Genomic DNA, 26596 nt, shown 5'->3' with positions numbered 1-26596 from the left:
TGGGGGAGGGGTGCTGGGTGGCTCAGTTGGCTAAGCGCCCAACTCTAGATCTCAGCTCAGGTTTTTGAGATCAAGCCCTGCGTCAGGTTCTGCACCGACAGCACAGAGCCTCCTGGGGATTCTCTCTCTCTGCCCCTGCCCTGCTTGCATGCATGCTCAGTCTCTCTCACAATAAACAAACTTAAAAAAATAGATGGGAAGAAGGGAACATTGCTCTTTATTGTAGAATGTAATATTTATAATATATATGACAATCATAGAAGGCATGATGGAGTTATAAAATAATCAGTGGATGTTAAAACTATGGGCAAAGTTTGAGGATGAGCAGTATACTTACATAGCATCTCCCTACATGCTACTTCTGTTCATGAAGGGGAAACAGTAAACTCACAGTGGAGAAGCAAGGCAGACAACTACCTTAACCCAATGAGCAAAGCCAGCTTACCAGTACTGGGACAAACCAATATCATATGTCCTTCTCCCTTTTTCCCACCACTGTATCACTTCAGGGGTATTTCTCCCAGAAATGCAAAACTCAAATCTAATTACAAGGAAATATCAGATAAACCGAAACTGAGGGACATTCTACAAAATAACTAGGATGTACTCCTCAAAAATGTCGTCTAGAAAGACAAAGAATGGCTTAGAGTCTGTTATAGGCAAAAGGAGACTTAAGAGATACGACAATTAAGTGCAACGTATGATCTTGGATTGGAGCTTCGAGGGAAACCTGTGAAGATTACTGGAGCAGTTGCTGAGATCTGAATAGAGACTGTACTGTATTAGATCAGTGCTAAATTTGTGGACTTTGATAATCATACTGTGGTTACATAAGAGAATATCCTTGTTTTTAGGAAATACACACTGGATTATCTAATGGTAAAGGGTCACGCCTTCAAATCCTTCTGAAATGGTTCAGGAAAAATTGTGTGTGTGTGTGTGTGTGTGTGTGTGTGTGTGTGTTGGGAGGAAGATGAGAGAGGGAATAATAAATGGTGCAAAAGTAAAAAATAGGCAAGAGATTATGGGACTTCTTCATACTACTTTTTTTTAAGTCTGAAATACTATCAAAATGGAAAGTTGTAATGCTATGCTGTCTGCATATATTGGGTCTGACATACCATCCAGAGTTATTCAAGTTTCTTGGTCCAGAGGAATTAGCAGTTTGGATGGTGTCTCCCTAACATTAAGAACAGGGACTATGAAATAAAACTTCTGACAGTAGACAGGTAATAAAAGTATAAAAGTTTTATCGGTATTTGTATAAACACTCAAAATCTTAATATTTTTTATATTAGTTTCCTATCTTATCTCCTGAACAGGAACAGAAAAGACTCTTAATTTGCAAGAGCTCTTCATGATAGAAATATTCAAGTGGAGGATGGGAAATCACTAGTCAGGGGTGTTTTAGGATTGTTATGTATCCAGGAGACACAGGGGAGCTGTGATTCTAACTGTGAACATTAACTTTTAAGTATTTTCAGTTAGGGGCGCCTGGGTGGCTTAGTCGGTTAAGCGTCCGACTTTCGCTTAGCTCATGATCTCGCGGTTCGTGGGTTCGAGCCCCGCGTCGGGCTCTGTGCTGACTGCCAGCTCGGAGCCTGGAGCCTGTTTCGGAGTCTGTGTCTCCCTCTCTCTCTCTGACCCACCCCTGTTCGCGCTGTCTCTCTCTCTCTCTCTCCTAGAAATAAATAAAAATTAAAAAAAAAAAAAAAAGTATTTTTAGTTAAAATTCTACTTAAGAAACAGAACTTGCAATTTAGAGAGTTTCAAAGTCTGGAGCTCCTGCCTTCTGTCCCTGGGTCCTGCCGCCTTCAGCATTCTGCAAAGCAACAGTCATTTTCCAGGTCAACAATTCTGATCCTGATGTTGTTACAAAATAAACCATCATCCTCTGGATGTACTTGGTCAACATCTGTTCGTTTGCTGATTGCTTTAGAACATTACCTGGCTCATGGCCAAATACAGATGCTGATAGACACGGGGGTGGGGCTTTGCAGCCACGGATCACTCATCTGATCAACTCCAGGATGTCTGTGAGTGCTGGAGGGACTCGTTAAGGTCATGCAATCCAATGTCATCACTCTGTCCCATGTGATGCTTTCTTCTTCCATCCGAATGTGCAAAAGGGCACGTCTAGCAGAAAGAGCCCGAGCTTTGCTATGAGGATTCCTGGCTTCCAGGCCAAAATGGCCACTGATGTACTGTGTAAGCCTCATCAAAGTGCTTCTCAAGGCCTCAGTTTCCTTCCCCATAGTTCCTGGATAATGCTGGGATGCTGACCAGCCTTTCTCCAGGTGGGAAACTTCTTTCCCCTTGTCCTCTGGGACCTGCCAATCCCCATCCATTCTTTTTTTTTTTTTTTTAATTTTTTTTAATGTTTTATTTATTTCTAGGAGAGAGAGAGACAGCGTGAGCAGGGGAGGGTCAGAGAGAGAGGGAGTCACAGACTGAAACAGGCTCCAGGCTCTGAGCTGGCAGTCAGCACAGAGCCTGACGCGGGGCCCGAACCCACGAACCGCGAGATCATGACCTAAGCGAAAGTCGGATGCTTAACCGACTAAGCCACCCAGGCGCCCCAATCCCCATCCATTCTTTTCTCTTCTTGGAGACCCACCCTGCTCCTTTCATCCCCAGCGCCATCGCCCCAGTTCAGGTCGTCATCATTTCCCACCTGAGGCATTACAATAGCCTTACGACTAGACTTGCTTCCTTGATTGTGCCCACCACTCCCTCCTCCACTTCTATCCATTCTTCGTAAAAGCTGTGCCATTTTTTAAATTAAAATATGATCATGTCATATTTTTAAGTCTTCACTGGCTTCCTTTTAACTTACATGATCATACCCGTACTCCTCCACATGTGCCTAGAGTTGATTCCCTAATATACCAGTTACCCCTCTATTTTGTCTTTGGTCTTCTTCCCCCTTCACGGTAGGATCCACGTCTTACTGTTTACTTACCCATTATCCCCACAGTAAACTCCTTCAGGGCAGAGACTTTTTAAAATCGAAGTCCTGTGCCTAGGACCTAGCATGGTGCCTGAAGTACACTTGGTAAATAAAAGCCCAGGAAGACTAGTCATTAGCACTGAATTTTAATTAAAATTAAGAGTTCAGATGAAGAACAGACTAGAATAGTGTTTAAAATCAACTTCTGAAAAATCACAGTTATATAAGGGAACTAAAACAGGTCAACAGAAGTCCAAAAAAGGTACAGCTTGTATTATTGCACTTGGCTGAAATATGCTGCTCAGGGTAGCATAATACTCGGACCACACAAGGCCGGAGGATGTGACAAACACAGGGGGCAAACCCCCAGGTAGTATTTATTTTGGATTCCAAACTCTCCGGTTGCCTCAAAAATATTTAGCTTTTTCAAAACATTCAAGAAGAGCTTGTTACAAAAGTGACTGCGGTGTCTCCATCACGTTTTAGTCATACCTCGGCTCTTCAGCCCAAATTGTAGGCAAGCTTAACGCACGACGCTATCTCCCATAACCGGACATCTGGTACACCAAGAGCACCCAGCGCCCCGGGCCGTGGAGAGTGGTGAAGGGAGTGAATTTTTACTTCACATATATTTTAGGGAACAATACTGTGACTAGAGTGTACCCTTTCAAGTGCTCTTCATTTTGGTCATTTGTAAGGGAACGTGAGAAAAAGTGACAATGAGTACAAATGAGCACTAAAGTAATTCCTAGGCTACTAGTAGAAAAAAAAAAATTTTAAAAAGTCCCCTGCCACGTTCACAAGGGTGGCCTAACTGTACGTGTAAGAAAAAGGCTGTAAACTTATAGAAAAGATACACTCTGGCTTCTAAACAAATTACAAAATTGATTTTACCTTTACCTTTGAGTGTTATATAGGAAAATGTAAACCGGTGGACCTAGTTACCAAAAAAACCATGTATCCCCCTTAGGTCAGGGATGGCCTTAGAGTTTGGCCTGAGCTAGTTTTATATTCAAGTTTTCTCCGAGTTTGTCCATGAACTCAAATGTATTCAAGTAGTCAGAACGTTGCACGCTATTAAAGGAGGAAAAAGAAAAAGAAAGAAATTAGTTGGTCTCTGATCTGGTAGCAGGTAAAGGAAAAGTCCTAGAAATGTTACATAGGTAGCATTTATTTACATCTAGAAGAAAACCAATTAGAATTAATAAACCGTGACTGTATGGCTGATGACCATGCCCAGGGAGGAAGGGGCCAGCCCAGGCTCCAGGGCCACTCGCACCTTTATACAATGTCCCTTGCCCTGAGTCTTTGAGGGCAAAACTATCAGAGAAGTTCAGCTCAGACTAATGCTTGGGAGACTGAAATCATCCCACTTCTCATTCCTCCTTAAAAATAACAAAACTGCCGGCCCCAGTCACTTAACGGATAAGGCACTGGCCTCCTTAAAATGAATAAAACCTATTCAGGGTACAGCCATGCTTTTATCTACATTCCCACAAATTGTCACATGTCCTGAAAAAAGGTTTAAATGCCCTTCTTTTTATCACTGTCTTACTTAAAAAAATAAAAAAAAGATATAAGGGACTGGCGAATATAATCCTGATAGGTACCTATTCGAATAGGTTACAAAGGTGTGGCACCTGGGTGGCTCAGTTGGCTAAGTGCCTGACTTTGGCTCAGGTCATGAACTCGTGGTTTGTTAGTTTGAGCCCTGTGTTGGGCTCTGTGCTGACAGCTTAGAGCCTAGAGTCTGCTTTGGATTCTGTGTCTCCCTCACCCTCTCTCTGTTCCTCTCCTGCTCGCACTCTCTCTGTACCTCTCTCAAGAATAAAGATTAAAAAATATTTTTTATCAAATAGGCTACAAAGGTAACATATTGATAAGAACATTTCAAACACTATCTTCTTGCTGGAAATTTAAGAAAGAAGTAGTGGCTGAGTATATCTACATCACTGAGGTATGTTGACCTTAATTGAGATCTCTGAGCATGCATGGCTGGGACAGGAAATTGGTGCTAAATTTTAGTAGAGTTTCTGGAGGTGAGTCATAGTGACCACCTCACCTGAGGGAGAAGTCTCTGATTAGCAACCAATCCAGTGGGGATATGGGCTACCATGTTCTCAGAAAAATCCTGGGCAATACATAAGCCTTGATATCTGACTATTGGTTATTGAGAATTACGAAAGGGACTATGACCAGTGGGCATCTCATACATGTGCTGTTACTTTTCTTACCTGTAAATTGAAGAAAATAAAGGGATAGAAAACAATAGCCTTGGAGGTCCCTTTCTTTCAACTGTCTAAACTCTCTTGTTAAATAAAAACAGAACCTTGTCATCCAATGACTGTCAACTAGATCAGAGGTCAGCAAACTGCAGTTTGGCCCACGGACTCAATTCAGGCTACAGCCTGGTTTTGTACATAATTTAATTGGAACACTGCCACATCCATTAGCTTCTGTGTCATCGGAGACTGTTTTCCTTCCACAGTGGCAAAGTTCAATAGCCGTATAGTTCTGAAAAGGCGGTTATGTTCCGCGAAGTGCAAAATGCTTACTGTAGACAATTTGCAGATAGTTTCTGTTGACCTCTGAACTAGGTGATAAATAACAATTCACGTATTTCCGAAAAGCACTGATGTTTCGAGCCCAGTAAAGATAAGTGGTAGTTTGGGCATGGAGCTCAGGGCATCTCGTACTTACTTAGGCAAACCTTTAATACAAGCAGCCAAGTCCTTGGTCATGAAACCAGCCTCAATGGTCTCAATACAGACTTCCTCCAAAGCCTTTGCAAAGAAGCTGAGCTCTTTATTGTCATCCAGCTTCGCTCTGTGCGCCAATCCTCTGGTCCAAGCAAAAATGGAAGCTAAAAACACAAAGCAAAACAAAGCAAACAACACTTAGATCAGACCAAGAGGGGTTTCCAAATGTTTCACAGTCCCCAAAAATGGAACAATTTTTGTTGTTGTTGTTGTTTAGGTGACGGATTCCATTAGATGCTATCCACATAGGCTGTAAGTTTTATAAAGAACTGGAAATATTTTGGGGCGCCTGGGTGGCTCAGTTGGTTAAGCATCCTACTTCAGCTCAGGTCATGATCTCGTGGTTCATGATTTTGAGCCCTGCGCTGGGCTCTGTGCTGACAGCTCAGAGCCTCGAGCCTGCTTCAGGTTCTGTGTCTCCCTCTCTCTCTGCTCCTCCCCTGCTCGTGTTCAGTCTCTATCAAAAATAAACATTAAAAAAAAAAAAAAAAGAACTGGAAATATTTTACTGAATAGAAACTTTAAAAAATGGCTGTCTTTTTGTAGAGCAGAGGTCTTGGGTTTTGTTAGGGCCTGAAGAAAGTACATTTTCACGGTGTGCTTGTAGCACTCGAAGCTTAAGGGATTTACTAATTTGGAATAGGTCACAATCTCTTCTCTCTCATGTCTATGTTGGCCTCTCTTCCTCTTTCCAACCTATAATCTCTTTTTAAAGTGCTGCCCTTGAAACCCAGTTAGAAGGATCTGTGTGGCTTTTAGATTCCTAGCCATCTCTGATGTTTTGTCGTACCAGAGGAAAAGGAAGATGCTCACTGACAACATTCTCTGTAATGTACATTCTGCCAAAAAATGGTAGAATGTGTACGTTTCAAGAAGCACATTCATGGGCACTTGGGTGGCTCAGTCGGTCAGCTCTTGATCTTGGCTCAGGTCAGGTTTGTGAGATTGAGCCCCACATCAGGCTCTGTCCTGACAGTACAGATCCACTAGGGATTCTCTCTCCCTCTCTCTCTCAAAATAAATAAATAAGCTTAAAAAAATTAGTACATTCAAACAGCTCTTATTAGTAGAACAGATCTGCTACTTGGTGATGACTTTATACACAAAGCATTGGGAAGCCAAAGGAACGTGTCTGATTTCCTTTGGAAATCTCCACTCTCCAGCTGGAAATCAACGTAACAGAAAACACTATCTTACCAATGGGATTGGTGGACGTCTCTTGTCCTTTCTGATACATGCGGTAGTGACGTGTCACAGTCCCATGGGCCGCCTCTGCTTCCACTGTCTTGCCGTCTGGACAAACCAGCACGCTGGTCATCATGCCAAGGGAGCCATAACCTGTAAGCGGCAGAGCATGAAGTACTGGGCACAGGGGTACAGGTGCAGGAAGAACACTGGGTCTCTCGGAGATGAAAGGTGTCAGCAAACACGATAAACATGAGCATGCCCAGTTGTCAATGATTCTTCTGCCCTTCTGAAAGACGGTCCCTGCTCCAGGCCCCAGGATCAGAGCCTGGAGGGGCTGCATTTCTTCCTCACTCCTCTATCTCAGAGGCACCTGCCCCATGACGGAGAACTCAGGATCTGCCTGCTTACATTGCACCCTAGTGCTGGGACTTCCTCGCTACTGTGGCTTGATTTTCCTATCTGTAAAATGGGAATAATAAAAGCAACTCTTTGATTAGGTTGTTGTGAGAATTAGATGAATATATGCAGACTTGTGAATCTACGTGAAAAGAATATATACTAATATTCCTTAGAACAGTACCTGCCACAAGTACAAGCTCTCAGTATATCGCTGCTATTCTCATGTGCAGATGCAGGGCCATTCTGGGAAAATAAAGATTAATAGGAGCTGTGTCCTGCCATCAAGCTGCTCAGATTCACGGAGACTGGAAAGTACAGCAGGTTGCAAACAGGGAGAGGTGATCCAAGAGCATCCCTCTTGCCCTCGCTGCCTGTAACCGCACCACAAACAGCCCTATTCTGTCAGGGAATGACTTGGCCGCTTTGAAGTCCAGACAATTGATTTTCCATCTTTCATTCACTTTTTTACACTTGAATTCAAAGAATATCTTTCTCCACTTCTGCTACCTCCCAAGAGCCCCTGTGAAGTTAATAATGCAAATGTATCGCAGGCTGCTACTTTTGTTTTCTGGTTTGACAGTACATAAATAAACTGATTTTTTTTTTTTTAACTCATCTTTGAGTATCATCAGAAACTTCTGCAAGGGATTCGCAGCTCCTTTCATATCACTGTGTTGGTCTGGGGCTTTAGTAGACTCTCAAATGCTTACTGGTTGGAGGAGTTCAGGACCATATCACAGTGAGTTTGTCTATCTTTAATATTAGGAGACACTTGTTGGTACCACTGTCAAAACGGAGTACATGAAGGGTGTGAGGCCAAAGTAGTTCATCTAGAAGAGAATGGACATGAGGACGGCTCTGCTGCCTTTTGACTGTTCAATTGCACCGAGGTCACATTTATCTATAGGCTCTGTTCCAGATATCTTATCAGTGAGGTAATGGACAATGCACTTCAGAAGTCCTATTTCAAAGTCCTGTGACATATCGTGACAATATCTCTGCAGAGACTCTCTTTGCTGCTACAAAGACATTTAGAAACAGTGGAATGATCTGGGTCCCTTTCCAGGAAATCTGCTTACAAGGAACAGTTTCCCTCATCTACCATGGAAGCATCGCAAAGCACTACTCCTTCCTCTTTGTACTCAGCACAAAGGATTAGGAGGATTTGGAGAAACAGAAGGAGAGTAAAGAGAATGTCTGTCGTTTACCAGGCATCAAACTTCTTTTACCTGGGTTCATCTACTGATTTTTCAAACTGGTAGGAGATACTTAACTTTTCATAAGAGAAAAGAAAAAGGAGCACTTCCTGGGGGAAAGCAAACATAGCTGAAGTTAACACACACATTTATCAGGGAGGACTCGAGCTTGCATAGCCGCCATGGGTAACTGAAATTGAAGGGCAACTTGGTGATGAAGCAATTGGGACAGAGTTTTTGCTGATCTGGCCCTCACCTCTGGCACAGAGGCCCTGGTTCTTGGAATTTCTGTGAACAGCCCGGGGCTTCTTTGCTCATTTCCTTGTGTCAGCTGAGAAGATGAAAGAAGAGGGCCTGCACTGCTGACGCTTCATGATTTTACAAAAAAAGGGCCGTGAATTAAAGAACTATTGCAGAATGACTTATGTGCTGCAGACTGAACTCCACCTCGACTTGCTCCTTCAGCTCCTTACCTTGGGCCACGGAGTCTGACTGCACATCGCCATCATAGTTTTTACAGGCCCAGATGAAGCCCCCCTCGGATTTCATAGCTTGGGCCACCATGTCATCAATGAGCCTGTGCTCATACCAAATATTTTGGGCTTCGAACTGGGATTTGTACTGCCTAAGAAGCAAGAGAGAAAAGGGAATTAAAAAGGAAGTGGTTTTGTTAGGGACAGCACCTGCTTCTCCAAAGGGGGTGGGGGTGGGGCTGGAAGCAGTATTTTTTAGTGGCAGCAGTACAGATTTGAGAATCTGACAGACCTAAGCTCAAGCCCATTTTCTGGCTATGAACCCCCCAATTCCCCCACCTTTTAGAGTGATTTCGCCCCCTTTGCAGAGATGTGAGAATAAGGGAGACAATAGAATATTCCTAGCACTGTTTCTAGTTTTCAGTACACTACTAATCAGATTCTTGAGCTATAGCTTACTTTAAGAACGTACTAACGAATAGAGAAGACTGCTCTACTACTCCGTATCATTGAGGAAACTGGGACAGCTTGTGGGGTTGGTATGGATGGGTGGCAGGGACAGGAATTAAGATGTCTTAGGAAAGAGTCCTAAAATCCAAGCTCTGGCCTCAAATCTTGCACCTAAAAGGGAGTTATGCCATCTTAAAAGTCAACACATGCGCCTGGTGTTGTTGAATCTGAGGTTGTTATAAAAATAGACTTTAGTTCAAATAGCCCCCCCAAAGCAGAGTTCTAAATCACAACAATTGGCTTCAGAAGGAGTAAAAATGTGCCCAACTCAGAAACGCAGATGTTTGTTTCTGGGGTGCCCGGGTGGCTTAGTCGGTTAAGCGTCCGACTTTCGCTCAGGTCATGATCTCGCGGTTCGTGGGTTCGAGCCCCGCGTCGGGCTCTGTGCTGACTGCCAGCCCAGAGGCTGGAGCCTGTTTCAGTCTGTGACTCCCTCTCTCTCTGACCCTCCCCTGCTCCCGCTGTCTCCCTCTCCTAGAAATAAATAAAACATTAAAAAAAAAAATTAAAAAAAAAAAAACAAAAAACGCAGATGTTTGAAAAATTAGACTTTTCTTTTTTCTTTTTAAAGATTTTATTTTTAAGTAACCTCTACACCCAACATAGGGCTAAAACTCACAATCCTGAGTTCAAGAGTCACACACTCCACCAACTGAGCCAGCCTGATCCCCTCCAAAATTCGAACTTTCTATCAGTCATAGGGCACCTGCACTCAAATATTAAACAGTTCTGGCGTTGAAAAAAAAAATTGTAGGACCCTTATTTGAAAATATTTACCTTATAAAAGCAACTCAGTAGTGGTTTTTGTTCCACGTCTGTTAAATCTTAGTTTTGCCCTTAACTTTAGGAGACAGTGATGGGTTTCATTCAGTTTGTCCCAGAATCAAAGGGATAAGGATGCAAATTCTAGACTACAAATGCCAGCTCATTTTAGAAAAAGGAAGAAGAAATTATAGTTACTTGTCATAGATTTCCTGAAAGATGTCTTTAAAACGGCCGTCATATTTCTTCAGAATAGTGTTCTTGGTGCTCAAATACAAAGGCCAACTCTTAGACAGAGCCATCTGGAAGGAACTGTGTGCAAAATCTTCAATCGACTTATCTTGATTGTACATCCCCATGGCAACACCACCACCCTCTGCGGGGGGGGGGGGAAGGGGGGAAGGAGGGGGAACGGGAAGACATCGATGAGAGGAGAAAGGAGAAGGGTAAATGGGGTAGAGTTTAAACAAGTCCCAATCCACCTACCACCACCCAAGTATGCAATCCCCAGCTCCCAGGGCTGGGCCCAGGTTTCCGAAAGTCTGGAGCCTGCTTCAGATTCTGTGTCTCCCGCCCCCCTTCTCTCTGGCCCTCCCATGTTCATGCTCTGTCTCTATCTCTCAAAAAGTACACATTTAAAAAAAAAATTTAAAAAAAATTTCACATGTGTTTTAAATTCTAAGTGTGTGCTCCATCCTCAGCCATCAAAAATATTTGCATTTCAAGTATCGAATGAGAATTCTCGCAACTTCCTGGAGGATACTGAAGATTCATACCCCACTGGCAGAGATAATTATGTTACATGTAATAACTAGTGCTTCATGACTCTTATTGGTTAAACGCTGTAATTACTGAAAGAGAGAATTTGAATCTGCGCCACTGCCCAGAGCCAACTTAGCCTCGAAATTGTAAGGTCAAACCCCGCAGGACTAGATCCTATTAAACTGGTATTATTTAGAGGAGGCAGGGAGAACACAGCTAGGTAAGCTTTGAGCTTTTGTTTGTGTGAGTGCTTTCAACAACTTCAAGAGTGGAGAAAGGGTTCTCTGTGCTTTCAGCAAACTTTGGGTGGCATTTGCCATAATGGATCTTTGAAGCAGCAGGTGGGAAAGCAAAGGCAAAAAACAAAACACCTAAACAGAATCAATACTTGAGCCAAGAAGAAAATTCAGCAGATCTATATAACGCCACCATTTCAATACAAACCCTACCAGAGCAAAGGGCAGATTACAGAACAGGTGATCTGGGATTATTAACGTCTGATTCATACAGTTCATGCACAACAGATTCCCACCAACCTTCCCTCCATGTTTCAAGAGAGGTGCAAGTATCTACCTGTCTTGCCCACATGTGTTTCCAATTAAGTGGCTAGTCTCCCCCGTGTCTTTATTCCACCCCATGGGAAGTCAATTACTTCTCTACGCTGGATTTTGGGTCCTATAGAAATGTTGTTAATTCCAGGTTCTATTTCTGGCAGCCACATAACTATGTTTTAAGAAACAATAATGATATTGTCTAAATGATCTGTAAGAAATTAAAAGAGGGAGCTCACAATGGACTTACCTTCAAAGTTATGTACCAGGTACGTCATTTTTTTGGATCCATCACTTGATGTGTAGGCTATCTCTACTTTTCCAGGCCCAGGAACAACAAAATCGGTGGCTCTGTACTGTGAAGGGGATGCAAAAGGTATAAAGAAAAATAAAATAGCCTTCCAAGAATTATAAGGAAAAAAAAAATCACAGAATACAGAGCTGGAAGATACCAGTGTGGCTCAACCTTCATTTATTTGAGAGACGGGAAAAAAGAGGTGCAGAGCATTCCCAAAGCAAGTTAATCCTAGTGTATGTTGAAAATCAGTATTTGCTGGCTGCCTACCACGTACAGGGCAGTTTTCTGAGCATTGATAAGGAGAGGAGAAGAACATCAAGTCTTTTCTCTTGGGAAGCTTATAACCCAATAAAGACCTACAAAAGTGAGAAGCAACTTAAGAGCTTTCAAATGGCAAAAAGGGGGCTTGGAGAATAAATGCCACAGGATGACAGAGGGAGAGAAATGACCATGACCTGGAGGTCAGGAAGTCTTCCCACAGGGAGATGCCAACACACCAGCTACAGCATGGACGGTGATGACAAGAGAGCGAATGCCGTGTCCTCACTATATGACAGGTGCTTTAAGTGACTAACTACATTCATCTTGTTATCTCATTTGAGTATTACACCGGTCTTACAAGGAAGGAACTGTGATGTGGTAGATAACACATCTAGGGTCTAGCGACTTGGGATCTGGTCCTTTGACCTACAGGGTTCAGTCTACTATAATTCACGATTGTTATCACTACCAACGTCAGCCCAGGATTTGTCCAAAAGCAGCAGTGATAGCGGAAGTGGCTGCCACAGTTTGGTGGCCCTTAGGAAAGGACCTTGTGAGGACAGCCATCTTGCTCGCCGGAGTGAGTGACTGTAGTGGAAACGTGCCCAGCCCACACTCGACATCCGTAAACGTTTGCTGCACTGCACTGTACCCTCTTCGATGATTTAAACTAGAATATTTTCACAATCAGGTACTAACGGTTGCCAGCCATACCTACTTGCTTACGTTTGTACAGAGTAATACTGACCACAGCTGGTGGAAGAGCTGTCAGGTAACCACGAACATTAAGAAGACTGGAATCTTTTCTACACATGGCACTTTTCTGCTGTATAAAGTCCTTTGCTATGGGTGGTCGTTTATTCCCATTTCTCAAAAGGCAGACATCAAGGCACCAAACCACCACAGATGCTTTGTAGAGGTTTATGCACAGTTAAATGATTAGGGTTGAATCAACCTGAGGTTTGGAATTTTCAATTGGGACTTTAACAGAGCATGTCCATTCTTTTAAGTGACTGACACCAAAATAATTTTAAAAGGCGGGGAGAGTGGGGCAGTGAGGGAGATGAAAAAGACACCGCTGACCTCAGAAGAACTTAAGAGCAGTATTCCCAGGATACTGGGGAGTTTGTGGCGCTGTGGTCTACATTTTCTCTCCCGGGCCTCCGGGACGGACCTGCGGCAGGTTAGGCCAGGATGAAGGGGTAGTCTGAACCACAGGGCAGAGTGCACTGACCCTCAAGGACTGACCCGGTGACCCTGTCCCCAGGAACAGAGTGATCGGCCCTGGCCACATGCTTTTGAGGATGGCTACATCAAAGCCTCTAGATCTCAGCGTTAGAGATTCTTGTTTGTAAGGCTCTTTCAAGACATAAGCTGCTTTTGATGAAAGCCTGAAACCTCGCTTTCAGCACGGAGCTTGTGTTCAGTTGGCAACTTTTCTGTTGAACTTGGCAATGAGGCTGCTTGTGTAAAAGTACAGGAACTATACTTTTTTTTCCCCAAGTAGGAATATTTTAAAGAGAGTATCTCAACTACTGAATCAGTTTCTCTTTTCACGCATGAAGTGATCATGTTCAGGACAGTCTCTGGTGGTTCTCAACCCTGCCTGCCGCTGGAATCGTCTGGGAGTTTTAAAATGCCTGAAGCCCACAGAATTCAGATTCGGCTGGTGTAGGGCGAAAACTCACACACTGGAAGTAAAACAAAACAACACATTTGCTTAAAAGGCAAAACAAAATGAAAACGGAAAAAAAATCTATACAGGGATCTTACTGGATAGCCAGGGTGAAGAACCACTAATTTGGATGAACCATGGGAAATGATACAAAAATGGCAGTATCCTATGGTTTGAGTTAAAAAAAAAAAAAAGATACAGGAAGGAAAAAAATCCTTCTGAAAAAAAATCATGTGTGTTGAGACAAGTCCTTATCTGTAAGTTTACCTATATTTATTTCTACCTTAATATACCTATGTATACACGTATACATGTCTTAATTTTGCACCTGGCTTAAAGGGAGCAGACACCAAAAGAATAAAACATAGAAAAGCATCAACTTCTGGGCAGCCAAAGGTCATGAACGAAAGGGCATGGAAAATCAGACCATGTCAACAAGACTCACTTGATCCCCATAAGCATGGCGTCCTATGATGATAGGTTTTACCCATCCGCTCACAAGCCGGGGGATATTTTTGCAGATGATAGCTTCCCTGAAGACAGTGCCACCCAGAATATTTCGGATGGTGCCATTTGGTGACTTCCACATTTGTTTCAGCTTGAACTCCTCAACCCTCTTCTCATCGGGGGTGATGGTAGCACATTTGACACCAACGTTGTACTTCTTTATAGCTTCTGCAGCATCTTTGGTGACCTGGTCACCGGTGGCATCGCGATTCTCTATGCCTAAATCATAGCTGGGAGGGAAAAACCGTCAAGTGTAACTTTCCAGACCAACTGGTGAGTGATGGAGGTACTATGATCTATGAGGACTCATTAGCTACCATTTAATCACCATGCACCATTCTATGCATGGTGACGGCACACAGAGCCCGCCCCGCAGAACGCAATGGCTCAAAACACACCCAAATCTGCCAACCTTTAGGATCAGTGCACCCTGGACATAGAAGATGGTTGCCAACCAAACAAAGCACGAAGAGAGGCTGGACTCTGGGCCCCACCTGCCTGTGGTGTGGGAAGCCGTCTAGAAGGCACTTGAATGGAAACCATTGTGCCCCTTTGCGTGCTCTTTGCCATAAAGAGGCAATAATAGCACTGGAGCAGCCGTTTTTTGCAGACTTCCTTCCATAAAATTAGCATAAAAACGGAAGCCTAAGCACCTTATTTTTTCCTTGGTATATACTGTGTGTAAAAATAAAGGGTTCAGAGGGTTCAAAGGATTTTTTGTATTCCAGTGCTGGGAGCCATAAATGTGACAGTAAGTGCCGCAAATGCTACTGACTTCTTCACTAATGCCAGTCAGTCAGAACAGAAGTCTTTCCCTCATTCTCAGGCAAATCTCTTTGTTCTGGAAGTAAGCCTGCAGTCGGTAGGGTAAGTAATGGAACCCAACAGCAGTGTAATAATATGATGCAGAGAGTTGTAGCTTAATATGCGCCAACTCCCAGGCTGCAGGCTACTCAGAACTGGAAAGAATGCTGACTGTCCCTCAGGCACAGAGAATGATTACAGCTTTATCTAAAGTAGGAAACAGCCTGTCAAAAACAGGAGAGACAAATGGTGACGTAACAATTCCTGACCAATTCCTGACGTTCTCCAAGGCTTTAAAAAGTTTCAGCTTTCTTAATTTGTGAAACCATTAAGACTTTGCTTTTCAGTTCTTCTTAGTTTTTGTTTTCCTTTCCATAGCATCCCAACTTATGATGTAAACGCAAAGGTAGCAATCTTAATGTATTTCCAAATAAAAATTATTCTAAACTGCTTTGACCTTGGAGAATTTACAGTAGTCTAACAAATCCACGGACTCAATCTTATCATCGTCTGGCATAGGGAATGCTGAATGTTTACAAATGTCTAATCCTAACTCAACTAAGGACGGTAGTCAGCACTTCTCATGCTCGTAGGAACCATTTTTCAACAGAATCATCTACCAGCAAATTACCAGAATTTTTGCTTCTCTTTGAGCATTACTAACAGAAAAGAATGAACAAGTGGCCTGGACCCCTGTATAGCCTACAGAAAACAAATCACTCCCCTCCCCTCAAAAAGAACTGATAACGTACTGATAAGAGCAATTTTGGAACAACTTAAAACTTGTTTGAGCCTCCAAAAACTCTTTACTCTGTAGCTAGTGACTGTTTTCCTTCTAGGCATAATGCCTGTCCTTTAAAAGTACTGTCGCCTCTAAAGCTAACAAGGCTTAAAGCTTCTTTGCAGCTCTTACTGGCAAGAACTCTGCAAATTCACTTATTACCACGTCGCCCACCTCTGAGACAGGAGGGTGCTCATGAAATGCTTCTTTAATCCACTCGGATGTTTTTTATGCTTCATTTCCTGCATGTTTGGTGGACCTCTGCGGGTATTTGTTTCTTCTCATAGTTGCAATATAGACCTTAACAACAGCTTAGGCTTAGAATAATTAAGAAGGGCGTCTAGTGACACCACGTGAATGAAGTATCTACACCTAATCAAACAACAAGTGCTCAGGATACAGTCTCACGAATAATTCTGGGTCAATGCAAACACACTTAGAGTTGCCAGCAGTCCGGCTGAACTGTGGTGGTCAACATTTTGCCACGCCAGGCTGCAGCCGCAGCCCCCTGGGAAAGTTCTGTGTCTGCCTAGTTCAAATGCACAAAGAGCATGAGCAAGGTTATGAAAATCACAGGGAACAAAGGAGAGAGAGAGAGAGAGACCTTCATACCTGTTTCCAAACTAGTTAAAGACAGAGCAAAGGCTCAAATCCTTAAGGGATTGTCTACTGAAAGGTGGGGGTTCTGTTAGATAAGTTCAAGGGTTCTTTCTGTGCCACAATTGTGTGAAAAGAGCAAAAGCCAAGCAAGGAATGAACGGGGGAGGGAGAGGTCCACCGACTAGTTAAGTAGAGTGATAACAAACAGGTAGAAAGGATAAAATTGAGTTAACTGCACCTGCTTTACTGTTCAGTAGAGAATGTACCTCCTTTATTTTTCCCTCCACAGATAATACCTTGTGCTGTTCTCAACCATCGATTTATAGAAATAAAACCTTCCTGGGAAATAGAGGCTTAGAAATTGCTGAGAATCTTTGTTCCCACAGTGATTCTGTTCTGTGGAACAACGAAAAGTCCAGTTTTTCTAGCAAGATGTTAAAATTAAAACAGAAGGTTCACGTACCTATAATGTAGGCATCTCTCCCTCAAAAGCTTTATTCCTAAGATTCAGCTCTAGCTCGTGAAATAGCTGGTTACGTGCTAAAATCACTTAGACTGTGCTTTCTGAGGTTGCCACTTGGAAGACTGATTTATTTACCTGTGCAGGTCCAGTTCCACGTAGGGAAAAATGAGTTTTTCTTTAATCAACTCCCAAATGATTCGTGTCATTTCATCTCCTTGCATCTCTACCACAGAACCGCCACGGATTTTTTGAGACATTTTGACTTCAAGAAACCTTTCAGAAGAACAAAAGATAGGACACAGGTCTTCTCATTCATCTCACTAGTGTAAAAACAAAATTCAAACCACTTGGGGACTACAAAACATGAAACTGCGTAAAAAAGCTAGTAACAATATATTTACCATTAGAACCCAGCATGTTCTCTGTAAAAAGCACTGTTAGGTGCTTCAAGTGTGGGTTTTGAGCAAGCCCTCACAGCCCTGTAAGCTGGAAATTACTTTCCCATTTTACTTTGACAGAAGGAAAATAGCTTTCTCAAGGCCATCCCGTTAGAGCGTGGGGGAACCAGACCCTGTAACATGCCCTTAATAATGTCATCATAATTCCTGATGGGTCATCTTATAAAATGGGATTATTTCTGCAACACCATGTTTATTTGAATCCTTCTACCCAACTTCTCATTTTACTGTACCCTCAAAATGAGCAAATTGATAGGTGCTCATATTTCCCCTCCTTTAAGAGGCTGTATAATTTAAAAACAAAACAGGGTGATTGGGTAGCTCAGTTGGTTGAGCATCTGACTCTTGATTTTGGCTCAGGTCATGATCTCATAGTCTGTGGGGTGAGACCCATGTTGGGCTCTGTGTTGACAGTGCAGAACCTGCTTGGGATTCTCTCTCTCCCTCTCTCTCTGCCCCTCCCCTGCTCATGCTCTTTCTCTCAAAACAAATAAATACACATTAAAACAACCCAACCAAAACAAACAACTATGATTGAAAGGATTCAACAAGTTCTCATAAACCATGTTTAAGACTAAAAGTGAAATAGGAAGAATTTCTGGTGGAATTACATTTTCCTAGAGACAATAATGGATATTGGTGGCGTCACACTAAATACAGAAGTGATTTCTCAATTTAGAAAAATGTGTATACAGAAGGGCTACTGCCCAGGACCCAAGCATGTCCTGTCCTGTTCCTCAGTATCCTGACTCCTGGTCTGTTCCTGGGTAAACGTAAGCTGCCAGGGGGTGGGACAGAGAAATAGAACTGTTCCAGGAAGAGAGGTCTTCCTGGGATGTGAAGGTAGCAAATACAAATTAACCCGATTCCCAGAAGGAACAGGGGTACACGTAAAACTATGAGGCTTAATGGAAAACCACGCCCTAGGTGTGTTCCCAGAGATGTGGAGGGGGGCCTGAGTCCGCTGCCGGTAGGCATCTGTTCCCCTTCATGATGCTCTAGTGGAAACTGTTTCCCCAGGGCTGCAGAACTGTAAAGTGCTTTTATCTCCTGAAGTTATCAATAAGACTGAGGACTGGAAAAGTCAGAACTGATTCTGGCAATTATTAGGTAAGAGGCTTATAAATAGTATCACTTGACAAAGTTGACCTAAAGTAATTTGATCTTTTTTCTTTTTTTAAGTTTATGTATGTATTTTTGAGGGAGAAAAGCACAAGTTGGGGAGGGGCAGAGAGAGAGAAAAATCCCAAGCAGATTCCACACGGTCAGCGCGGAGTCGATGCCAGGGCTCAAACCCACGCACCTGGAGATCATGCCCCGAGCTGAAGTCAGATGCTTAAAGAACTGAGCCACCCAGGTACCCCTAAAGTAATATGATCTTTAAATAACAAAAAAGTGCTCATTAGCCAACTGTGAGCCTCAGTTCCTTGTGACAAGCCAGGGTATATTCCTAATCCCCAAGTCCATCTTCACTTCCTAAATTTGCATTTCTAGAATCCTTAGTAGTGTTTCAGAGATTCCCTAGAGCATTACTGGGGAGCCATCTGGAACTCAACTAAAGTGGAGAGGAGTAATTACTCCTGATGTACAATTCCAAGTGTAATTTACAGTACAGCTTTCAGTATATGCTTCAGTCATGCTGAGCCCACTGTCACATCTGTCCTTGTATTTAAAGCAAAACAAAAACAAGAGGCAACAAACTTATCTTAGTCTTGAGACGTTTCCATGGCCACGTTCCTACGTAATATTTTATAAGAGTTATGACTTGGCTGTTTTTCCTTGATGGCAAGTACAACTGGTAGGTCATATGGCACCCTTGAAATTTTGGTACTGAGTAATGGCATTTTTAAAAACATTTCCTTCTCAGTCAAAACAAACATTTACCGCAGTAATTTTTCTCTATCTCGTAATGCATACCTGAAACATTTCCTCACATTACCCATTAAAATTTTACCACCTCTTAACTAAAAACGTAGTCTTTTTGGGGCGGCTGGGTAGCTCAGTCTGTTAAGCGTCTGACTCTTGATTTCGGCTCATGTCATGGTCGCACGGTTTGTGAGTTCCAGCCCCACATCAGGCTCTGCACGGACAATGTGGAGCCTACTTGGGATTGTCTCTTTCAAAATAAATAAATAAACTTAAAAAAAGTAAAAGTTTTTTTGTAGACCCCTGCTTCTTTCAAGGTCAGGCATTATTTCTATTAGATTTAAATTCCATGGGGGGTAGACTTCAGGTTCCACTGGATTCACTTCTCCAACCCTTGCCCCTCAGATTCTCTTTCTCCAACCCAAACTGTGACTTGGGAAGGAAGGACTTTTCCAACAGGCCAGTTTAGTTAGTCTGAAGGCAGCTAATTCCCATCTCCTGAGACACTTGTGTAATTGCATGGGATAAACCTGGACTCAGAGTAGTTTAAGGAGAAAGAGTTGCTTGGCCTTAATTTTCCTTTTACCGACCCCAAATTCTTAGCCACCATTCTTTAAAAATTGCAGTTCATGAACTACATAACTTCTCGGCCAAAAATAGTCTCTCGCGGAGAAGAGCTGCACTGAAAGAAACAAGGAAGCAGTTGCAGTTTGTTGTTGGAAATATCCCTTGCAGTGCCTCCACCTACTCAAGATTAATTAATTAAAGATTAATTAATTAAGATTAATTAAACGCAGTATTGCCACATCAAAAAAAGTACAGAAGGGGAGACAGTGCCAATTCTCACCCTTACAACTTCTAATCACCCCAACTCCCTTCAGTCTTGCAGACTCGGATGAGTGCAGTTTATTTCCTAAAACACAACAAAAGGGGAGCAGAAAGACTTAACGTTCAAAACACGCCTGTCAGGAGAACTTAGCTGTTTTTAACACCGGGCCAGACAGCCCGGTTTATCTGCTTTAAAGTACAGAGCTGAATGTACCCAGAAGACCAAAGGCCAGTTTTAGGTGCGCGGGCACCTCCCAATTAAAGGTTAAGGGCGCACAAATACACTGCCTTGCACACACACTGGAGGGTGCGTCAGTGGGCGCGTCCCGGATTCGTCGCCCGTTAGCCGGTCTTCGGGTTTGCACGTCCGTAGGTGACGCTGTGACCAGCGGGCTCTAGGCCTGCATGCGTCCTTGGGGCCATTGTGAAAGAGGGTTGCAACCAAGCTGGCTCCCGCTCCTCTCTGCAGATCTCCATGCCCGCCCCCTTTCCTCTGCTAAGCAGGACCCTTTAAACCTCTGGCGCCAGGAGCACGCCGGGCGGAACCCTTCCCTAGAACTGGAGATCCGCGTGGGGGCGGAGGCCCCCCCTCCACTCCACCCCCTCCACGCCCCCGAGAGAACGCTTCCACCCCGCCGCACTGCCAATTCCAGCCACCTGAGTTCGCTGCACACGCCCAAGTCCATAGCTTCCACCTTTCTTTGCATGCAGCTCCCCACTGCTGCACGTTTTCTTACGCTTAAGCCCAAGACAGTCTTCCACGCATACTGGCATTCTCCCATCGCTCGACTTTCCTTTCTGCGTGCAGACTCGGGCTTCTATGTGTTGCTTCTGCAAGCAACTTTCTGCCGCCCAATTTCACCCTTCCGAGCCCAAGAGCTGGCCTTGTCCATTCTGGCATCTAGCACCTTCTTCCCCACACTCAAGCATTTAGCACCTTTTCCCTCCCCACGTCTCTTTCCCACGCCCAACCTGGGTTTTCCCCGCTTCCTTTCGACCAGGACTCGCCGCTACATTTCTCCCTCCCGACCCAAGATCTGAGCTTCCTTTTTCCCCACTCCAACCACTGGCGGCCTCTCAGAGCCTCCCCGCAAAAGCCACGGGCCCGGCCTGCCCCTCGGAGCCTGCAGTTACCTGCAGGGGAAGGTACGCGGGCGATGAGCCAGAGGCGCCACAGCCACTCACACGTTGAAGCTCTCAAGCGTCTACACTGGCAATGCCAGCTGGGCCCCAGCTGTTTCGGCTTCTGACACCGCCTCCGCACGAACCCAGAAACCGGCGGACGGGGCGGGGCTTTGGCACCGCCACGCTTTTGTCCCCTCCCAGGCCCGCCCCCTCAGCCCACCTCCCGGAGCCCCGCCCCCACGCCGCCGCCAATCACCGCGCGCCGACCGCTCTGGGGTGGGCGGGGCTGGGGGCGGGGTCGGGTCCCGGAACTTTGGGGCGAGATCCGCTGCTGCCTTCCCTGCGCTCGCAGCTTGGGAAGGGGCCGCAGGGCTCGCTGGGCTCAGCCCGCGATCCCGGCTGCGAGGGACATGAATGCCACCTGCAGGCCTGGGACCAGAGCGCGCCAGGGCTAGTCTAAGACCCGCGCCGCCTAGGGTCCCCCGGAGTAAGTTTCCAGGTTCTCAGTGAAGGCGAAGAAAAGACTTCCGGCGCTAGTTGGGTGTGCGGTATAACCGGACGAGCCTTTGGCCGAAGGAAGAGTGCGGGCGGGGGTAAGGCAGCATGGGGTCGCTTTGCGAGCTCTAGGCGCAGCTAGAATGCAAAGAATTAAATACTCACGCAAGTAGGCGTGCCGCAGTAAACAATTTCCGCCACTACGTCTTCAGAACTTCTGTACCTATGATTCTAACTACTAAGCACATGCTATCAATAAACCCAGTTGTTACTTGCATTCGAAGGTAAAGATAGGAGATTATTGTCTGGATTCCAGTGACGTTGGAATAAAAATGTGAAGGCTTTAGAAAACGCTGGAATAAAAAATTCTGTCCCCTACAGGAAATTCTTTTTTGTGTATTCCTTACTCTTGAAAACATGGAGGAGGGGCATTTTAGACAGTGACTTACAGTAGTTGTAATGCTAGTATATTGCTGCCCAGGATTCAATTTCCCAAAACTTACTTAAAATTTTTTTTCTCGGGGCGCCTGCGTGGCGCAGTTGGTTTAAACAGCCCACTTCGGCTCAGATCGTGATCTCCCGGCTCCCGGTGGTGGTCCATGGGTTCTAGCCCCGCGGTGGGTTCTGTGCAGACAGTTCAGAGCTTGGAGCCTGCTTCAGATTCTGCGTTTCCCTCTCTCTCTGCCCCTCTCATGTTCTCTCTTCCCCTCTCTCTCAGAAATGAATAAGCATCAAAAAACACATAAGAAACAAAAATTTTCTTTATTATCAGATTATAATTACTCTGAAGATAAACCGACATGAAGGGCTTTACACAAGGTGCATTTTAAACACTAGAGGGCACTGGTATTTTTCCCAAGAGAAAAGAAGAAACTACAGCATCCCAGGCGTTGATAAAAAAAGATTTTATTTTAAGTAATCTCTATACTAAAAGTGGGACTCAAATTCACAACCCCTAGATCAGGAGTCACATGCTATGCCACTGAGCGAGCCAGGTGCCCTGCACTTGTTGATTTTTGAAGTGGATTAGTGGAAAGTAGCAGTCACCTCCATATTCTTGTAGAAATGATTATAGAGCTGTATAAGCTTGTATTTTCATCTAGAATCTGAGATCCAAAGTCACCTGAGATTGTAAATTTACTCTCATTTTATATCAGGATCACATTATCATCCTTTACCTACTACTAAAAGTATATTTTTTCTTGTTTCAAAAAGGATTTAGAGCAGCCTTCAAAATACAATGTAGCACGATAAAATACATTGAGCATATGTGAGGAAAAGAGAGAATATATATAGGAAATTATACAGAACCAAGGTGAGAGGCAAGGTAACATTTATGAATGGGAGTCTCAGCATCCTAAAACAGCGTTTCCTAAGCCAATAACATAGGGACTCCTTTTTCATTGAAAGTATTTTCTTGTAGATCCCTACAATTGATTTATATTACTGCATATATGTATATGCATAAATCTAGGTATATGCTCCTTATGCTGCTAGCTCTTTTACTACTAAAAATAACAAATTTATAAACAAAATGACTAAAAACAAAACTATAAAATAATACACTACCCATTAACAATATTAGTTGTTACTAAATGTAACAGATGATGTTTGTTTACATTCTTGCTCTTTTGAATTTAGCTTGCCTATTCTGGGTGTAATCTGAAAATTCATTTATTTAGCACACCATTTTCCTCTGTTTTGTTAATATTGCATGCCTTGACATCATTTACCTTTCATTTGGCCCTTAGAAAATCTGAGTATTTTACTATTTAATATTGTTTTGTAAACACAGATAGAAACCTGGGCTATGAAATTTGTATTTGGTTGTGAGACACTCATCCAGATAACAGAGGATTCTCGCAAATAGTCTAAGGCATTTATGTTTTCATTTTGATGGTCTAAAAAAAATGAAGTAGAACAAACAGTTCATTCTACCTTGTGGAAATTCACTTCATTGAAATTTATTGGCCATGAAGATTATGGGAGAAAGACCAGTGAAGGTGAGTTATGGGCACAGGGTTTGGGTGACAGGGTGCCCTTCAACAAATAAGGGATATAGACAAGAGTCACAGATCTGATGGTCAAGGTAATTAGTTAAGATTTGTTAAGTTTGAGATGCCTGTGGGACAGTGAGATAGAGATGCTAAGGAGGCAGTTAGCCACATCTGGAGTTCAGGAGATGGATCTGGACTAGAGAGAGAAATCTGAGACTGTTTAGCATTGTTATGGGCTAAGGTATGTGTCCTTCTTTCCCCCAAATTCATATATTGTAGCTCTAGTCCCTAGTACCTCAGAATGCGACTGTGTTTGGAGAGAGGATCTTTAAAGAGGTAATTAAGGTTAATTGAAGTTATATTGGTGGACCCTAATCCAATCTAACCAGTGTCTGTTTTTAAAGTTTATTTATTTTTGAGGGGGGGGGGGATAGAGAGAGAGATTGAGAGAGAGAGAGAATCTCAAGCAGGCTCTGCACTGTCAGCACGGAACCCGGTGTGGGACTTGAACCCACAAACCATGAGATCATGACCTGAGCCAAAATCAAAGAGTCAGATGCTTAACCAATTGAGCCACCCAGGCACCCCTGGACTACTGTCTTTATAAGAAGAGGAAATTAGGACACATGTGCATGCACAGAAGGATGAACATGTCAAGAGGCTACAAGAAGGTGGCCATTTATTTGCAACCAAGGACAGAGGCCTCAGGAGAAAGTAACCCTGCAGGCACCCTAATCTTGGACTTCCAGCCTTCAGAACTGTGAGAAATAAATTTCTCTTGTTTAAGTCATCCAATCTGTGGCATTTTGTTATGGCAGCCCTAGCAAACTAATAAGCATCTATTGATAGTTGAAGCCATAGAGTGTATGAGGTCACAAACTAAAAGTACACAGTAAGAAGGAAAGTCTACCTCAGCGAGGTCTCTGTGGAATACTTAATATCTTTAACAGCCAAGTGGAGGAAAAGTGGCCCCCAAAAGACAATGGCAAGGATTATCTAGGAGGTGGTTGAAAAATCAGCCCAGACTGGTGGGAACCAAAGGGAAAGTTTCCAGAAAGGAGGGGTACTACAGAGAAGGCAAGGAAGACAAAGCCCGAAAATGATTTTGGCAAATAGGAGGACCTCCTGAATGCACTAAGAAGAATAAATCTATCAGAATGATTGATAGAAACCATACTATAGGGGATTGAAGTTTGAATGGGAGCAGAGGAAAGGGAGACAAAACTTTTTCAAGAAGATTGATCATGAAATGAAGAATGCTCTAGAAAGTCTTAGCATAATTTTTAATGACTGCATAATTGTCCATCATTTGACTGTATTACTTTCATGTTATTTGTGTTCATTGGAAATTTGTTTCCTTTTTGTATATTACTGTTTTGAATAACTGAAAAACATATTAAGCTATACTTTGCACTTGAATCAGTTCCTTAGGCACGACTGATAGAATTGCAATTGTTGGATCAAAGAGTATGAACATTTTAAAGGCACTTGTTAGATCTGTCAAATCATTTTCTAGAAGGGATATACCTATTTATGTTTTCACATGCAGTATATGAGAGTGCCTTTTCATTAGTTCCTAGCCAGAACTGAATTTCACGATTTTTTAATGTTTATTTATTTTTGAGTGAGAGAGAGAGAGCGCGTGACCGAGCAGGGGAGGGGCAGAGAGAGAGGGAGGGAGAGAGAGAGAGAGAAGGGGACACAGAGTCTGAAGCAGGCTCCAGGCTCTGAGCTGTCAGCACAGAGCCCGACATAGGTCTCAAACTCATGAACTGCAAGATTATGACCTGAGCTGAAGTCAGAAGCTCAAACGGTGAGCTACCCAGGTGCTCCTGAATTTCATGATTTTTAAAAACGTCTTTGTGTTCCTACTAAAGGGAATCAGGGATCCTTAGAGAACTGATTCTAGGTCTAGAGCAAGGATAGTTCAAGATGAGTTTGCTATATTTTGTTGTGTAAAAAAATAAGGAAGTGATGAAGGCATGTCATACGTACACAGGAGCTGCTCGAAGGAGTTCTCATTGGGCAAATCAGGGACAACTTGACTGTCAAAAGAGTGGTGGCAGTGATGAGTTATAACATACTGTAAAAAAACCACAAGTCTGTACTAATACTGTTAAAAGATAAACTGAGGCATATTAAAAATTTTAGTTTATTTGAGCAGGAAATGGACATTGCCAAATGTGAAATGATTGGAAGCACTCCATGGACAACAGCTAGGGGAAAGACTTGTAGAGAAGAGGTAGAAGCAAAGCAAGAAAATTATTTGACTACATCTTAGGCTGTTACATATTTAGGAAAGCCTGGGTGGCTGTTGGTGATTGGTTGTTTTAGGTTTCAAATGCATAACCTTGAGGCATTGTAGGCTAAGGTTTTGATTTGCTTACATAGGCTACTAAGTCATTAGAACCATCTCATTCTGGGGCCTTCGAGGTCAGTTGAACATCCCACTCTTGATTTCTACTCATGATCCCAGGGTCCTGGGGTTGAGCCCTGAGTTCGGTTCTGCACTGGGGCCTGCTTGGGATTCTCTCTCTCTCTCTTCCTCAGTCCCTCCCCAACACATAGGCATGCTCTCTCTCTCTAAAAGAAAAAAAAAAAAGTCTAATGGCCTAATGGCCTCCTTGTTTAATGAATTGAGCATTAGGAATCAATATAAAAAAAGAGAAAGGAAAAGCTATTTTCAGTACAAATAGAACTGATACGTAATAGGGGAATATAAGCATAGTGCCACCTTAACAATAATAGACTCAGAATCATAAATATGTGGGGCGTTAGAGGTCATACATAATAGCCTTTGCCTTTGACTCTGACTCAGGTAGATGAGATTCTCTGCTGAGATTGATAGTGAAGGTAATGGGGGTGCTGAGAGTGGTGTGATGTGGAAC

The 26596-nt window shown here is 43.4% G+C and overlaps 1 protein-coding gene across 1 annotated transcript; it reads right to left on the bottom strand.

The window, feature by feature from the left end:
• Positions 1 to 3080: 3080 nt before the first annotated feature.
• Positions 3081 to 21376, bottom strand: IDH1 (isocitrate dehydrogenase (NADP(+)) 1). The gene is made up of 10 exons (XM_039240650.1): positions 21226 to 21376; positions 20111 to 20176; positions 17075 to 17212; positions 14230 to 14521; positions 11801 to 11906; positions 10436 to 10613; positions 8966 to 9117; positions 6907 to 7047; positions 5651 to 5813; positions 3081 to 4024 (listed from the first exon to the last, which is right to left on the bottom strand). Exons 3-10 carry the CDS (start codon positions 17194 to 17196, stop codon positions 3934 to 3936), a joined length of 1245 nt encoding a protein of 414 aa, XP_039096581.1. The 5' UTR covers positions 17197 to 17212; positions 20111 to 20176; positions 21226 to 21376; the 3' UTR covers positions 3081 to 3933.
• Positions 21377 to 26596: the final 5220 nt, after the last annotated feature.

Source organism: Hyaena hyaena, unplaced genomic scaffold (assembly GCF_003009895.1).
Source record: "Hyaena hyaena isolate Hyena2069 unplaced genomic scaffold, ASM300989v1 scaffold_180, whole genome shotgun sequence".
Lineage (NCBI taxonomy): Eukaryota > Metazoa > Chordata > Mammalia > Carnivora > Hyaenidae > Hyaena > Hyaena hyaena.
Note: the sequence above shows the minus strand (reverse complement) of the source record. Positions and strands in the feature narration are given on the sequence as shown.

What these genes read in the sequence shown, in the direction of transcription:
- IDH1 (XM_039240650.1), bottom strand. Translation starts at nt 17,196, where the DNA reads ATGTCTCAAAAAATCCGTGGCGGTTCTGTGGTAGAGATGCAAGGAGAT. An exon ending in CCTGGTACATAACTTTGAAG is followed by an intron (nt 10,614 to 11,800) that starts GTAAGTCCATTG and finishes CCCCCCCCGCAG; the next exon opens with AGGGTGGTGGTGTTGCCATG. An exon ending in TGTATTAAAGGTTTGCCTAA is followed by an intron (nt 4,025 to 5,650) that starts GTAAGTACGAGA and finishes CTCCTTTAATAG; the next exon opens with CGTGCAACGTTCTGACTACT.